The 15,417-nt window shown below is 48.0% G+C and overlaps 1 protein-coding gene across 2 annotated transcripts in view; it reads right to left on the bottom strand.

Annotated features, from left to right (window-relative positions):
- Positions 1 to 4,897: 4,897 nt before the first annotated feature.
- MED27 (mediator complex subunit 27) overlaps positions 4,898 to 15,417 on the bottom strand; it is a 254,777-nt gene continuing 244,257 nt past the window's right edge. For both annotated transcript variants that reach the window (XM_060250725.1, XM_060250726.1), the window contains 2 exons: positions 14,797 to 14,874; positions 4,898 to 5,411 (listed from right to left, as the gene is read on the bottom strand). In XM_060250725.1, the coding sequence (XP_060106708.1) occupies positions 5,277 to 5,411; positions 14,797 to 14,874 (213 nt within the window). In that variant the 3' untranslated portion in view covers positions 4,898 to 5,276. The remainder of the gene's footprint in view (positions 5,412 to 14,796; positions 14,875 to 15,417) is intronic.

Raw genomic sequence — 15,417 nt, forward strand, 5'->3', positions numbered from 1 at the left:
TTTTGGCCACTGTGTGACAGAGTGTTGGACTGGATGGGCCATTGGCCTGATCCAACATGGCTTCTTATGTTCTTATCTACTGGAATTATGTGGCAAAAATCACTAAAAATTATGCAAATCTTCGCTTTCCCTGATTTTGTACTATTTGGACCAATGTATTCTGCCTAGTAATGGGGAGTGGAAAAGGAGATCCACAAGGTGTCCCCCAAGCAATGGAACAAGAGCGAGCCACCTTTCTGACTTCTGAAGTTTTAACGGGCATTTCCTACACATGCATATGTTCACACTCCTAGGACTTCGCTTTAAGAAAACAGACACCGATTATTGCTTCTGTACTCTCCTCTGCTCAGGGTATACCCATGACCCTGTAAACGTTCAAGCAGATTTCGGGCAAACCTCATTACCCAGCCCAAACCCACATACTTCAGTCCAGCTGATTGGTGCTAAAAAGGTAAAGGTAGTCCCCTGCGCAAGCACCAGTCGTTTCTTACTCTGGTGATGTCACATCCCGATGTTTTCACGGCAGACTTTTTTAATGGGGTGGTTTGCCACTGCCTTCCCCAGTCATTTACACTTTCCCCCCAGCAAGCTGGTACTCATTTTACCAACCTCGGAAGGATGGAAGGCTGAGTCAACCTTGAGCCGGTTACCTAAACCCAGCTTCCGTCAGGATCGAACTCAGGTCGTGAACAAAGGGCTCCGACTGCAGTACTTGCAGCTTTACCACTCTGTGCCACGGGGCACTTGATTGGTGCTATAGGGTCAGAAATAAGAATGCAAGAAGAGCTCTCCTGGTTCAGACCAGCAGTCCATCTAATCCAGCGTTTTGTCTCACACAGTGGCCAGTCAGTTGTTCTGGAGGTCCAACCACCAAGGCAGTGAAACAAAGGGCTTTCTCTGATGCTGCCTCCTAAGCACTGGTATTCCAAGTCTGACTGCCTCTAGATGTGGAGGTTCGTTTGACTCATCATGGCTAGCAGGCATTGATGGACCCTAATACGTCTAGTCCTGCTTTAAAATCATCCGCATCCTTTGACAATGAATCCCACCGTTTAATGACTCATTGAGAAAAAAAAAAACACTTCCTTTTGTCCATCCTGAATCTAGTGTTCATCAACTGCATTGGGCACCCCCTGAATTCTAGTAATACGGAACAAAAAATCCTCTCCGCTTATTATAAACTTCTATCATGTTCCTCCTTAGTAGTCTTTTTCCTAGACTCATCGGTCTTTCCTGCTAGGTAAGGCGCTCCAGGTCCTGAATCATTGTGGTTGCCCCCCGTTGTACTTCTTCCAGCTTGGCAAGATCTTTTTTGAGAGATGTCAACCAGAAACATACACGATGTTCAAAATAAGACTGCTCCCTAGCTCTATATAATGCATTAGAATATTGTCTGTTTTCAAATTTCCAATCTTTCCTAATAATTTTCAGCACGGAGTTTGCCTTTTTCACAGCTGCCACATAAAGGAGTTGACATTTTCATTGAGCTATCCACTATGCCCCCGAGGTCCTTTTCCCTTCTCCATTTCGGCAAGCTCCACTCTATTAGCATATGCTTAAAAGTTGGGATTTTTCGATCTACACACTTGCCTATATTAAACTTCATTTGCCGTATTTTGCCTACTTACCTAATTTAGTGAGATCCTCCTGGAGCCTTGGCTTTCACCACCCTGAATAATTGTGTCACCTGCCGACTCAGGGGTGAGGAGTATAATGGCCAATTCAGAACCATTTAGGGACAAATTAAACAGTGCTGGTCCCAATATCGATCCACGTAGCACCCCACTGCTCACTTCTCTCCCCTGCAAGAACCGTCAATTTATTTCCTATTCTCATTTTCCTGTTGTTTAACAATTTAAAAAGTGTAATTGGGCCTCTGCTCTACCCCAGGGCTGCTGAACTTATTCAGGAATCTTGGGCAGAATACTTCTTTGGAAGTCTGAGTATATAATGAAATGAGAGAAGGGGACGGAACTTTGACGGTGGTGAGGAGCTTCACGGCAAAAAGGAGAGATGAGGAAAAGGTGAAGTGCCCCTCTTCTTTGCCCTGCTTCTTGATATCCATTCAGCCTTCCAGTGGAAGGACAAGGGGCAGCTGGGGGCTCGCAAACACAAGGTCTTGACTTGGGAGATTCCACGACATTTGTTTTTCCAGCGAGTTGAGATCTCCTGGGGTGCAAAGCTATTGCTCCGCTTCCAGCAAGCCCAGTTTATCCCTTCTCTCTCACTATGCTAAAGAGGCTAAAAAAGAATTGTTCAGGGAAAATGTTGCACTAGGATGTGTGATGCCACTCTTTTAGGAAGGAAGGAAGGAAGGAAGGAAGGAAGGAAGGAAGGAAGGAAGGAAGGAAGGAAGGAAGGAAGGAAGGGAGGAGGGAGGAGGGAGGGGAGGGAGGGGAGGGAGGAGAGGGAGGGGAGGGGAGGGGAGGGGAGGGAGGGGAGGGGAGGGGAGGGAGGGAAGGGGAAGGGGAGGGGAGGGGAAGGGAAGGGAAGGGAAGGGAAGGGAAGGGAAGGGAAGGGAAGGGAAGGGAAGGGAAGGGAAGGGAAGGGAAGAGAAGAAAGAAAGAAAGAAAGAAAGAAAGAAAGAAAGAAAGAAAGAAAGAAAGAAAGAAAGAAAGAAAGAAAGAAAGAAAGAAAGAAAGAAAGAAAGAAAGAAAGAAAGAAAGAAAGAAAGAAAGAAAGAAAGAAAGAAAGAAAGAAAGCTTTTTGCCAAGGCTGTTTGGAACAAATTCTGAACTCCTTCCTTTGCTTGCCCTTTCGTGTCACAGTCATCACTGCTGGCCTCGCTCTGAACTGGTTACACAGAATGGATGGGAAAGCTTACAAGCAGCCTTCAGAGGGCCTCTTTCTCTCCACGGGAAGTCAGACTCTTGCTGGAGCAGGCTACCCAAGAGGAAGGCTTCAAAGCCAACTTTGCCCTCCTCTGCTTCGGGGACTTGGGAGCAAGCCAAACATTTTTTTCATAACCTGCCTTCTACTCCAGGGAGCTGGCTTCCAGGGATCCTCAAGGGACAGAGCGGGGCTCTTAGAGTTTTCCCCAAGTCAGGTTAGGATACTCCCTGGGTTTTATTTAATTCTAACAAAGGCAAAAACCATCCGCTGAGCTGCTGAGATATTCCTGAAGGAGCAGGAAAGACCAGGCAACAGTTCCCACCCAGATGACCAGCATTTGTACAGATATCCCGCAGCCGTGTGGAACAGCATCCCAGAAGAGCCCCAGCCTTGCAGGAGAGAGACAGGAGCTCCACCTAGGTCAGTGGGGTTGGCCCCCAAAGGGGCTCAGCACTGCAGCCTCCACAGTAAACATTCCATCTGTGCATATCGGTCAGGCTCTTAAGACACCCACAAGCGCTGCATCGTGTTTCCAACACGCTTCAAGACACACGTAGATATTTTTAGTATTTTTTTTCTTCCTTCCAAAGGTACCGAGAAGGGTTGCTGCCAAACTCTGCTCAGAGGCAAAGAGACCAGAGGGTACTTGCCCATGCTGCGTTGGGGCCGACAGCTCTCATGGGGACTGCCCCACTGAGTCACATTTAAGACCCAGATGGCCGCTTGTTTCAACAATGAGAAAACAGTGACCTTAAGGAGGAACGGTGGCTCAGTGGTAGAGCATCTGCTTGGTAAGCAGGAGGTCCCAGGTTCAATCCCCGGTATCTCCTACTAAAAAGGGTCCAGGAAAGTAGGCGTGAAAAACTTCAGCTTGGGACCCTGGAGAGCTGCTGCCAGTCTCAGTAGACAATACTGACTTTGATGGACCGAGGGTCTGATTCAGTATAAGGCAGCTTCATATGTTCTGGGGAGGGATGGTGGCTCAGTGGTAGAGCATCTGCTTAGTAAGCAGGAGGTCCCAGGTTCAATCACCAGCATCTCCAACTAAAAAGGGTCCAGGCAAGTTTGAGACCCTGGAGAGCCACTGCCAGTCTGAGTAGACGATACTGACTTTGATGGACCGAGGGTCTGATTCAGGATAAGGCAGCTTCCAATGTTCATATGTTCTCTGCCCCAATGCTCAAAGTACACCAGGGGTGTCAAACATGAGGCCTGGGGGCCTGATCAGACCCCAAAGCTTGACACCCCTGAAGTACACACAGCTCCTTTCTTGGCCTGGGTCCTACCAGTGGCTCAAAGGGCTTGACTTGTCTCTAGCTGGCAGCCATGTGGGGCAGGGTACGAGCCGAGCCCCTCTCCTGCACCTCCCTCGTTGTGCCCCCCCCCCCCCCCCCAAACTAGCAGCACTGAGATTTTCCAGGCAACTTCCTTCCTGCCCTGAGACAGAACGACAAGGGACGGGCTTTTATATCCAGTGACGGTGTCCTTTTTCTTCCTGTCTAGGCTCTTCCTCCTGATGCTGCCTTGCAGTGGTGGAGCCGAACCCACGGCGACCCTCCGTAGGGCTTTCAAGTAATGGAGGCGGTTTGCCTTTGCCTGCCTCTGTGTAACAGACCTTGGACTTCATTGGTGGTCTCCCATCCCAGTACTAATTGGACTAATTATCCTGCAGGAGGCATTAAGATCCACCCTGGAGTTTTATCTTGTGTACTGTGATCTTGCTTTATTGTTCGACTGTTTTAAACTTATTATATGCTACTGTTGTTTATTTATACCAGGGGTGGCCAAACTGCAGCTCAGGAGCCACATCTGGCTCTTTCACACGTATTGTGTGGCTCTCAGAGCCCCCACTGCCCCACCAGCTTGGAGAAGGCATTTGTCTCTTTAAATCACTTCTCCAAGCCAAGCCAGCTAGGGGCTTGGAGAATGCATTTAAAGTTGCTTTCTTTCCACCTCTCCCTCCTCTCATCTTCCTTCCTGCCTGCCTGCCTTGTGGAATCTCAAAGCACCACTTCTTTCAAAGCAGCCAGGCAACAAGAAACACACAGCGACACCTGAGAAGGGCTGAGTTGAATGTTGGTTTTTATTCATATTTTACAAAAAAAATAAAATGCTGACAAAAGCTGTCCTGTACGTCCTTCTGAAAAGCCTCTGATGTTTACGGTCAGTGAAGATCCCAAAGGAGAAAACTTCTACGTTGGAAAATCCGCTGTTTCCAAAGAGGACTGAGGACTCCCGCCACCCCACCCGTCGTCCTGTGCTCGGCTGAACTTTCAGAACAGCTCCTGATCCAGGGCTCTGTTTGGACTGATGTTGGAACAGGAGGCAACGCCGACGCTGCCACTCGGTCGAGGCAGCAAAGAAGCGAGGCGCCTGCTGTCTTGACCGGTGACCCGTCTTTATGTCGGCTCCCTCCGTGCACTCCCAGCAGCCTCTGGGGCAGGCTACTGCCTACACGTGTCATGGAAGGCTTCCAGTGTCCGAAAATCCCGCCAGGTGGGTGGCAGACCGTCCTGAAGAAACTTTCCGCAGCGCTGGCACGGAGCCTGGAACAGCTTTATGTAACTTCTTAACCAGGTCTAGAGGAGGAGGGGGGAGGGGGAACACACACACAAGCAAACACACACAAAGGTGAGAAAACGAAAGCTGAACGTTCCCAAAGTCACGGCTCCTGTCGGGCATGATGGTGCCGAGGGTGGCGGACGTCCCTTGGCCTGAGCCCAGAGGAGCAGATGGGGGAAGGAGAAACGTGCACAGAACCGCAAGGTCAACAGGGAGGCTGACAGGCCGCTCTCTTGTGGGAGACCTCCTTTCTCCCACGCTCTCAGGGGACAACTACACAAATAGACATCCTTGCGGCAGCAAGCAGGGATTAGCAGTTCAAGGGCCGTCACGGACAACTGGGGCTTCTGTGAGGTTGAACGGAACTTGAATTCAGCTCGGCTGTTCGCTTCTAAGAACAGCCGATCCGTACAAGAGGCTGGAGGTTGCTCTTTGAGCATTAGTTCAAGAGCCGGCACGCAGAGAAGTGGAGCTGCTGTGCTGTTATAGCACAGCATAGGGTTTCCTGAACCTTGTCAGCTGCGGAGTCCCTAAAGTGTCCAGAAAATACATTCAAGCTCTCAGATATTGTGATGTTTTAATCCAGTGGGGACACAAATAAACAGGCACGCTTTTGGAATTCTATTTTCATTGCTTATAGACTGTTTTTCCTGCCCAAGAAACTGTCAGAAAATTAGTAACCAAATAACAGGGTCCCCCCCACCCCAATTTCCATGGGAAGAGTGTGCTTTTTGGTTTCCCTTCACAAATCCATTTAAAATCAGGAATGAAGCTGGGGAAAAATGGATTCTCATATTAGGTGGAACACTGAGACTGTTCAGGGCAAACACCAAAGCTAGAGTCCTGCTTTCCTTTAATACCGTTTCTTGTGGGACAGCATAAAAGTCCACAATGGTAAAACCAGCTCAGAACACGTGTGGCCTTCTGCCTTCCATGCTAAAGATGCCCTAGGGGAAGTGAAAGAACAGCTGTGCAGGATTCGCACTGTGTGCGTGTGTGAGAGAGAACGCTTCCAGTCCCTCCAACCTAAGGATGTCTATAACAAGAGGGTCTTGAGGGAAAACAGCCAGTCAGTTCAATAGCCTTCAGGACTAAGGATTACAGTTCCCCCCAGGGCTTTTTTGGTAGAAAGCCCAGCAGGAACTCATTTGCATATTAAGCCACACCCCATGACATCACCATTGTTCCGCACAGGGGTTTGGGGTGTTTTTTTGCAGAAAAAGCCCAGCAGGAACTCATTTGCGTATTAGGCCATGGCCCATGACACCACCATTGTTCCACGCATGGGGTTTTTGTAGAAAAAGCTCAGCAGGAACTCATTTACATATTAGGCCACACCCCCTGACACCAAGCCAGTTGGGGCTGTGCTCTTGTGCGTTCCTGCTCAAAACAAGCCCTGGTTCGCTCTAAACTGAGTTAGTGTGAGCTAGCTCACAATTTGTTAGCCTCCAACTCACGCATTTTTGTCTTAGCTCACGAAGGATAGCCCCAGAGCAAGCTAATTTATGCAGTAGCCAAACTGCAAGCTCACAAAGTAGAATTTTTGCTCACAAGACTCCACAGCTTAGAGGGAGCATTGGTGGATGTCTTCTCATATGCCCAGCGAGGTCTGTAACAACTGTGGTGTCATTATAGAGAGCCAGTGTGGCATAGTGGTTGAGAGTTGAGGACTCCAGTCTGGAGAACCAGGTCTGATTTCCCACTCCTCCTCCCCCATGGAGCCTGCTGGGTGACCTTGGGCCAGTCACAGTTCTCTCAGAACTCTCTCAGTCCCACCTGCCTCACAAGGTGCCTGTTGTGGAAAGAGGAAGGGAAGGTGATTGTAAACCACTAAGGGTAGAGAAAAGTAGGGTATAAAAAAGTCTCTTCTTCTTCTTCTTCTTCTGCCTTCTTGTGGAGGGAATTCTGTAGTTGGAGGCAACACATGAAAAGGCCCTCTCCAGCAATCTGATCTCAGACAAGGGAGGCATTATTTGTCAGGCTTGGATGGGAGGATATTCTCACAATATGAGAACTCGTGGACATTCAATGAAATTGCTCAGCAGTCGGGTTAGAACTGATAAAAGGAAGTCCTTCTTCACCCAAAGGGTGATTAACACATGGAATTCACTGCCACAGGAGGTGGTGGCGGCTGCAAGCATAGACAGCTTCAAGAGGGGATTGGATAAGCATATGGAGCAGAGGTCCATCAGTGTCTATTAGCCACAGGGTATAGATGGAAATGCAAAGTAATAAATAAATAAATAAATAAACTCTCTGTGTGGGGCAGCGATGCTCTGTATTCTGGGTGCTTGGGGGGCACAGCGGGAGGGCTTCTAGTGTCCTGGCCCCACTGATGGACCTCCTGATGGCACTTGGTTATTTTGGCCACTGTGTGACACAGAGTGTGGGACTGGATGGGCCGCTGGCCTGATCCAACATGGCTTCTCCTATGTTCTTATGTGACACAGAGTGTTGGACTGGATGGACCATTGGCCTGATCCAACATGGCTTCTCTTATGTTCTTATGTAACACAGAGTGTGGGACTGGATGGGCCGCTGGCCTGATCCAACATGGCTTCTCTATGTTCTTATGTGACACAGAGTGTTGGACTGGATGGACCATTGGCCTGATCCAACATGGCTTCTCTTATGTTCTTATGTAACACAGAGTGTGGGACTGGATGGGCCGTTGGCCTGATCCAACATGGCTTCTCCTATGTTCTTATGAGGATGCCCTTCAGGTATGGAGGACCCCCAATCATTTAGGGCTCAAAGTCAAACCCAGCAATGTTTCTAGCATCAAGATCAGCAAAGATGCAGGACTGCATTCCTGGAAACTTCCAGGGCTGCTGCCTGCTGTGATAAAGTTATTCCAATTCCTGTGACCCAGGAGGTGGGTCTGCTCAACAGCTGACTAATCCTTTGACCCAGAAGTCCAAATTCCAGCTGTGGAGACTGAATTTAGTGCTGCAGCATGAGATCTTTTTTTTAGGGGGAGGAAATTTTACATTGCAGATTAAAGCCCTGTGTCCCTTCCTCTCATGTGCCCTTTTGGAAACAAGGAAGCAACTCTTGTTCAATGAAAAGAACCACATACTATGTGTGAAGCCACATTAAAATATCTGAGCAAACTGAATTATGCACTGTTACTTCCCCTTCATCTTTCGGGCAATGCATGCTATACTCACCATGCAAATATTTGCTAACAAGAAAATGTTTATTGTGAAATATTAAACACTAGGAATAAGGCCTGTTGTTGAGAAAAATACATCAGGCTCTAAAAAGAGGCTTTGGGCAAGTGCTTTCTTGCTGTCGTCTTTGCTGTATTCCCACCCATCCAAGTGAAGGCATTCACTCCCCTCCCACCTCAAGGGGAGCTGATCTCTGCCATCTGGAGAGCAACTGTAATTCTGAGTGATATCCAGTCCTGGAGATTGGCAACAGTATTTCCCCAGAAGGAAATGGCTGGTTTGGAAGGTGGAGTGTATGGCATTGTACCTGTCTGCTCCTCAAACCCCACCATCTCCAGACTCCACCCCTTAAATCTCCAGGAATTTCCTAACTTGGAGTTGACAACCCTTTTTCCTTCCCTTTATCTGCTCCTCTGACTTCAGCTTCTTATTGCCTCCCCCCTCCCTGCAGCCTCTACCTAGGAAAAGGGCAGTCTTTCTCCACATTGGGGGGACCAAAGCAGCTTACATCATTCTTCTCTCCCCATTTTGATCTGCACAACAACCTTGTGAGGTAGGTGAGGCTGAAAGTCTGTGACTGGTCTGAAATCATCCAGTCAGCTACCACAGCAAAAACCTGGATCTGGAAGACCCTGCTCTGAAGTCCTAAATCCTATACCCTCCTCAAACTCCACCACAAAATCTCCAGAAATTTCCCACCAATCTGGAGCTGGCAGCCCTAGTCAGGACTGGTCCCAATGAGTTCTCCCTCAGAGTCCTTTAGTGATACCTTTGAGACATTATCTTTGACAACAATGTTAGTCTTTAGCACAGAACTTCAATCTCTCTCTGTCTTGGTTTCCCTCCCCCCCCCCCCAAATCTGGTCTGTTGACAGGGGACACCATTCCCCCCCCCCCACTCTGTCCCTTGCTGTTTCCCTTCTAGAGGAGGACAAGAAGGAGCCCTCAGCCAATCAAGTGAAGGCTTTCCCTCCTCCCTCAGCCAACTGAAGAAGACTGCAGATTTATACCCCGCCCTTCTCTCTGAATCAGTCTCGGAGCGGAAGGGTTTCTTTCCTCTGCAAAGTAATGGCTCAGTCCTTGTCTGTCCTGAGGCTGGAGGGTGGGGGTTTCTCCATTGAGATAAAGTGAACCAGTAACCAGTCTGTATGGAGAATTATATTATAGGGGAGACTAGCGGTATTAAAGGTCTTCTTTCTGGCAACAGAAGGGACTGCCTCCTTCCACATGGTCCAGCCCACCAGTTAAAAGATCTGGCTCCCAAGCCCTGCTCTCTGTGCCCTTGTCCTCAGATGGGAAGCAGGCAGCAATCAGAGACAGGGTTTTTACAGTGGTGGCACCCTACTCATGGAATGTTCTTCCCCTTGAGATTTGCCTGGCACCTTTCTTTTCTTTTCAGCACCAGGCCAAAATGTTTCTGGTCCCCCAGGCTTTTAACTTTTATTTTAGTCTGGAAACTGATATTTTAAGCTGTCAGTGGTCTGTATTTACAGCCTATGTTTTTATACTGAGCTGGCTTTTTAATGCTGGGTTTAAATTAAATTTTAACGCTTCGTTTTTATTATCAGCCTCAAACAAGTTCCTGGAGAGGCGGCATGCAATTTTTCCAAATAAACAAAGAAAGAAAGGCTGGTCCTTTGCGTGCCCTAGTGCCACAGCTGCCAATCGCTGATGGACAAAGCCCACACAATTCGAATCACTACTAAAGAATAACACAGAAAGGGCATTCGATATAGCTGTGCGCCATGGATGCCAGTGCCAGCCATCCTTGAAAGAATGCCAGCAAGTGTTTCCCTTATATCATCTCCCTGCAGACAGAGTCAGCCGTGTCGGTCTGAAGCAAGAGAACAAAGTTGGAGTCCGGTGGCACCTTTAAGACCAACAAAGTTTTAATTCTGGGGATAAGTGCATTCACCCTTCTTCAGATACATTGAAACAGACTTAGCCAACTGTTACATATAGGTGTGTGGGGGGGGTTGGGGTACCTCAAAGTTGCTGTTTATTGCAAAGGAATTTCAGAAACAGACTAGACTAGGAGATTGCCGAATTACAAGTCATTACAACAATCAGGACAATAGAACCCTCAGGGTTTAACAGAATATTAGGTCCTTATCTCACCACACATGCTAAGTCACTCAGTTCTTGCATCCGTTAGCTCTTTTATTATCTGTGTGCCAGTTTGCTGCAATTCACCAGTTTTACCCACTGCTTTAACCCAGTCTTAGCTGTCCTCATTGCTCAGTCACTTATGCATCTTGACTCCAGTTAGTCCTTCCTAGCAATTAATCTCCCCACCTATATGTTAATGGTTGGTAAAGTCTGTTTCAATGTATCTGAAGAAGTGTGTATGCACATGAAAGCTTATACCCAAGATTAAACTTGTTCGGTCTTAAAGGTGCCCCTGGACTCAGACTTTGTTCCATAGTCTCCCCGCTTGAGTCTCCCCATAAGCAGTACAGGCCAGATTTGGAAGGCCACAGCACGTTTAGACCTGTCCCTCCAGAGTTCCACTTGGTATTGCTCCCCAAATCAGTAAGTAGCTACAAAACCTCCATAGGGCAAGGTAGGCTGCTAATGTATGTGTCTATTTTAATGTGAGTGGGAGTGGCACCATTTTACGCTTTGGACTTGGCTTGGGGATGTCTGTCAGGAATGTCAATTATCATTAGTGTGGCATTTTCCCTAGCAGCTGCTGGAATGGCCTTGGGTCAGCCATAGCTCTCACAGGAGTTGTCCTTGAAAGGCAGCTGTTGTGAGAGCCCTCTCAGCCCCACCCACCTCCCAGGGTGTCTGTTGTGGGGGGGAAGAAGATAAAGGAGATTGTAAGCCACTCTGAGTCTCTGATTCAGAGAGAAGGGCGGGGTATAAATCTGCAATTCTTCTTCTAAGATGTTTATGTGAAGAGGCATTAAAAGCAAAATGTGGTGTGACGGATGGTCACTGGCTCAGATCTGAGGCTATCCCAACCGCAGGGGGAAAGGTCAAATTTCTAGAGAAAAAAGACTACCGGGGTATCCTTGAATGCCCTTCATTTCCTTCCTGCAAATGCTTTTCTCCCAGCTGATCTCACTTCCAGCACTAGAGGCTGGCAGAGGGGAAAAGCATCTAGGGTGAAGGCCAGAGGGGAAGTCAGACTGAGGCTCAGGATATTTCCACACTCCTATCCACCTGCTGGATAGTGGTGCTGGAGAAGAATTTTGAGAGTCCCTTGGACTGCAAGATCAAATCAGTCTGTCCTAAGGGAAATCAACCCTGACTGCTCCCTGGAAGGTCAGATGCTGAAGCTCAAATACTCTGGCCACCAAATGAGAAGGGAGCACTCCCTGGAGAAGATCCTGATGCTAGGAAAGACAGAAGGCAAAAGAAGAAGGGGACGGCAAAAGATAAGATGGCTGGACGGCGTTACTGATGTAACAAACACGAATTTGAGCAGACTTTGGAGGATGGTGGAAGACAGGAGGGCCTGGCGTGGCTTGGTCCATGAGGTCGCAAAGAGTCGGACTCAACTGTGCGACTGAACAACAACAACAGCATCCACCTGCCACTTTCTGCTCTGAATAGCATCCCTTTCCTCCTATCCTGCATTGTATGTGACGAGGAAAGAGCCAGGTCTAAACGAATGGATGCAGCTGGGCCCCAGCAGAAAGGTGGGGCAGGGTCACAGAGTAATTCCATTCCTGAGGTACATTTAAAGTCTGTTTTCTGCCCTCCGGCCTTTGGATGCAGCAGACAGGGTAGGAAAAGGGGGGGAAAGAAAAGCTAAGCAAGGTGTTTCGAGGCAAAGGTTTTGCCCCTTAAGTAGGTCATTCGAATTGTCCTATGTAAGAAGCAACATTATATAACTCAATTCCCAGCTCAAGGAGATCCGCAACTTTTAAAAAACCTCCAAGACAAGCAGATTCTTGCCGTGAAGGATGCTCATGAATCTTGTCATCTGAAGTCCTATTGAATTATGTCGATAAGAGAAAATTGTTCTCTGAAGAAGAGGTCGGCCGTATTTATGGAAACCAATCCTTCTATCTTCATCTGAGCTTTCTCTCAATCTCGAGGCTGTCAATAACTTTCCCCCAAGAACGGAGAGCTTCTCCTGGCCCAAAATTCAGAGCGGGGGGCACCCACAGCAAGAAGACAGAGAAGGCAAACTCCAACCACCTCCCCCGAAGACTCTGACTTCACTGGACTTGGCTACAATCACCTAGTCCCCCCTCCCCCATAATCGGAATGCCCTTTTTAAAAAAAAGAAAGAAAAAGGTAAATAAAGTCAAACTGTGTGCTTAAAGGGTTTTCTAGAAAAAAAATGGGAGGTTAAAAAAAAAAGAAAGAAAGTAGCCCTTCATTCTTGTCTGGATAATTAAGACATCAGTACAACCTGTCAACCGGATTGCACACCTGACATGCAAAATGCCTTCAGTTATTGGCACTTGGGATGAACATCCTTGGCTTCGCTTTCTTAAAAGTTATCAGTGGTGTTTTAGCAAATCAATAGCACAAACCCATGGCTTAGGCAAATGTCCCCCCCCCCCCCCTTCCATCTTTACACATTAACTTTCAGGCACATCCTGCGCTGTGGCATGCATGCTTTTTGGGAGTGGGGGGCTCAGTTACCGAGACCGGCGTCATCTTGTCAAAGTTATTCATAGCAGGCAGGTTCTTTAAGGCCAAGCGGAGCCCGGCCAAGTCGTATTTGCCTCGTCTGCACGTAGAACAGTAAGAGAGCCCAGGTGGCAAGTTCAGCAATGCTTTTTGCTTTTGAAATCTATTAGGAGCTGCTCCGAACTTGGAGAGAAGGCAGGGATAAGAACATAAGAGAAGCCATGTTGGATCAGGCCAATGGCCCACCCAATCTAACACTCTGTGTCACACAGTGACCAAAAAAACCAAGTGCCATTAGGAGGTTCACCAGTGCGGCTAAAAGCCCTCCCACTGTGCTCCCCCTCCCAAGCACCAAGAATACAGAGCACCACTGCCCCGGACAGAGAGTTCCAACAATACGCTGTGGCTAGTATGGATATAAATGCATAAAGCAGATCTCATGCTGATCTCCTCTCCTTGGTCTGCTCTGAACCACCACCAGGTCACTTTGGAGTGCTCCAGAAAAGCAAGCAGCTGTAGCTCTCCTCCGGGGATTGGATAAACATATGGAGCACAGGTCCATCAGTGATTATTAGCCACAGGGTATTGTTGGAACTCTGTCTGGGCCAGTGATACTCTGTATTCTTGGTGCTTCGGGGGGCACGGCGGGAGGGCTTCTATTGTCCTGGCCCCACTGATGGACCTCCTGATGGCACTTGGGGTTTTTTTGGCCACTGTGTGACACAGAGTGTGGGACTAGATGGGCCATTAGCCTGATCCAACATGGCTTCTCTTATGTTCTTAACTCTCTGTCTGGGGCAGTGATGCTCTGTATTCTTGGTGCTTGGGAGGGGCAACAGTGTAAGGACTTCTAGTGTCCTGGCCCCATTGACAGACCTCCTGATGGCACCTGGTTTTTTTGGCCACTGTGTGACACAGAGTGTTGGACTGGATGGGTGGCCTGATCCAGCATGGCTTCTTACGTTCTCTTGAGTGCTCCCATCTGTCAGGAACAAGTCCCTGACAAGGTTCCATTTCATGGTGGCTCTTTTCTGACTGACGTTGGTACAGCTGATGTTATTACCCTGGTATTATCATCCTTGCTTATTAACAGGTTTATGTTAAATGTAATCCATTTTAGAGTCCAGAAGATACTAACCCTATTGTGTAAACTATCGTGTAGGTCTCTTGTTGGAATGTTTAGCAGTTGGTGTGATGTGTAGAGAAGACTCGGCCTTGACTACTGAGGCCTGAGAAAGGACTGTATTTTATTCTAAAGAAGACTTTCAAAAGACTTTTGGGGAGCATGGGAAAAGTGCATAGCCGTTGCCCCCTTTTCTATACTAGTTGATAGCTTTCAATTGTATCTCAAGTCTGGCGAGACCTGGACTCTACTGAACGCTTGCCATTTAATGTTTGCTTTAAGTATCATCATTAAAACTTCTTTTGATCCTGCTTGAGAAGTCTCATGATTGAACCTGGGCAAAACCTTACACCATCCTATGGCTTCTCTTGGCTCGTGTGTCCAGCACCTCCCCCCAGGAGCAGTCTTGCCAAACGCCTAGCTCCAAGGCAATATTTTAATGGCAAAGAGCGACTGCTTTCTTAAAGCAAAGTGACTGGTTCTCTTGGTTGGGAGAACCGGAAGCAAACTTACCATAAAGGACCTGACCACAACGTCGGGCATCTGGGGCAACTGGTAATGCAGCAGGGCGGTCGTGGCGTGATCGGTTACCTGAGCGAAGGAGGAAAGAGAAGGGAAAACTCTCCTGTTAATCTAGCCGTTCAAACTGTGGCTAAAGTGGCAGCTGGGTACTCTTTCAGTGTGGACCCCTCGCCCCCCCCCCCACCTCTGCCTATATTTGTGCAACAAAATCAAAAGGCTTTAACTACATATGTCTTCTTTTATTCCAAATACCCAAGAAAACATTACACAACTAAACTGTGGGGGACCATCATCCTTATATTAATAGGAGACGGGAGGGGGGGTAGAGAGAGAAGGGTGTGTGATGGCGCTACAGGCTGTGTAACCGGAAGTGACGTCGCTGCAACATTCTAGCACTTTCCTGAAAGTCTAGGGTAAAAACCACAGAGATCGGGAAAATTCCTAGAATGCCGCACAATGCAATGACATCACCTTTAAGTACTCAGCTAAAAGTGATGCCATGGCATTGCATTAAGTCATTTCAAACACACACACGTCATTTCCCCCTTGCTGCATGATTGGGCAGTGGTGAGATGATGGGAGCTCAAGGGGTAGAGAAGGCTCACCATGGTG

The sequence above is a fragment of the Heteronotia binoei genome, chromosome 12 (genome assembly GCF_032191835.1).
Source record: "Heteronotia binoei isolate CCM8104 ecotype False Entrance Well chromosome 12, APGP_CSIRO_Hbin_v1, whole genome shotgun sequence".
NCBI classification, from domain to species: domain Eukaryota; kingdom Metazoa; phylum Chordata; class Lepidosauria; order Squamata; family Gekkonidae; genus Heteronotia; species Heteronotia binoei.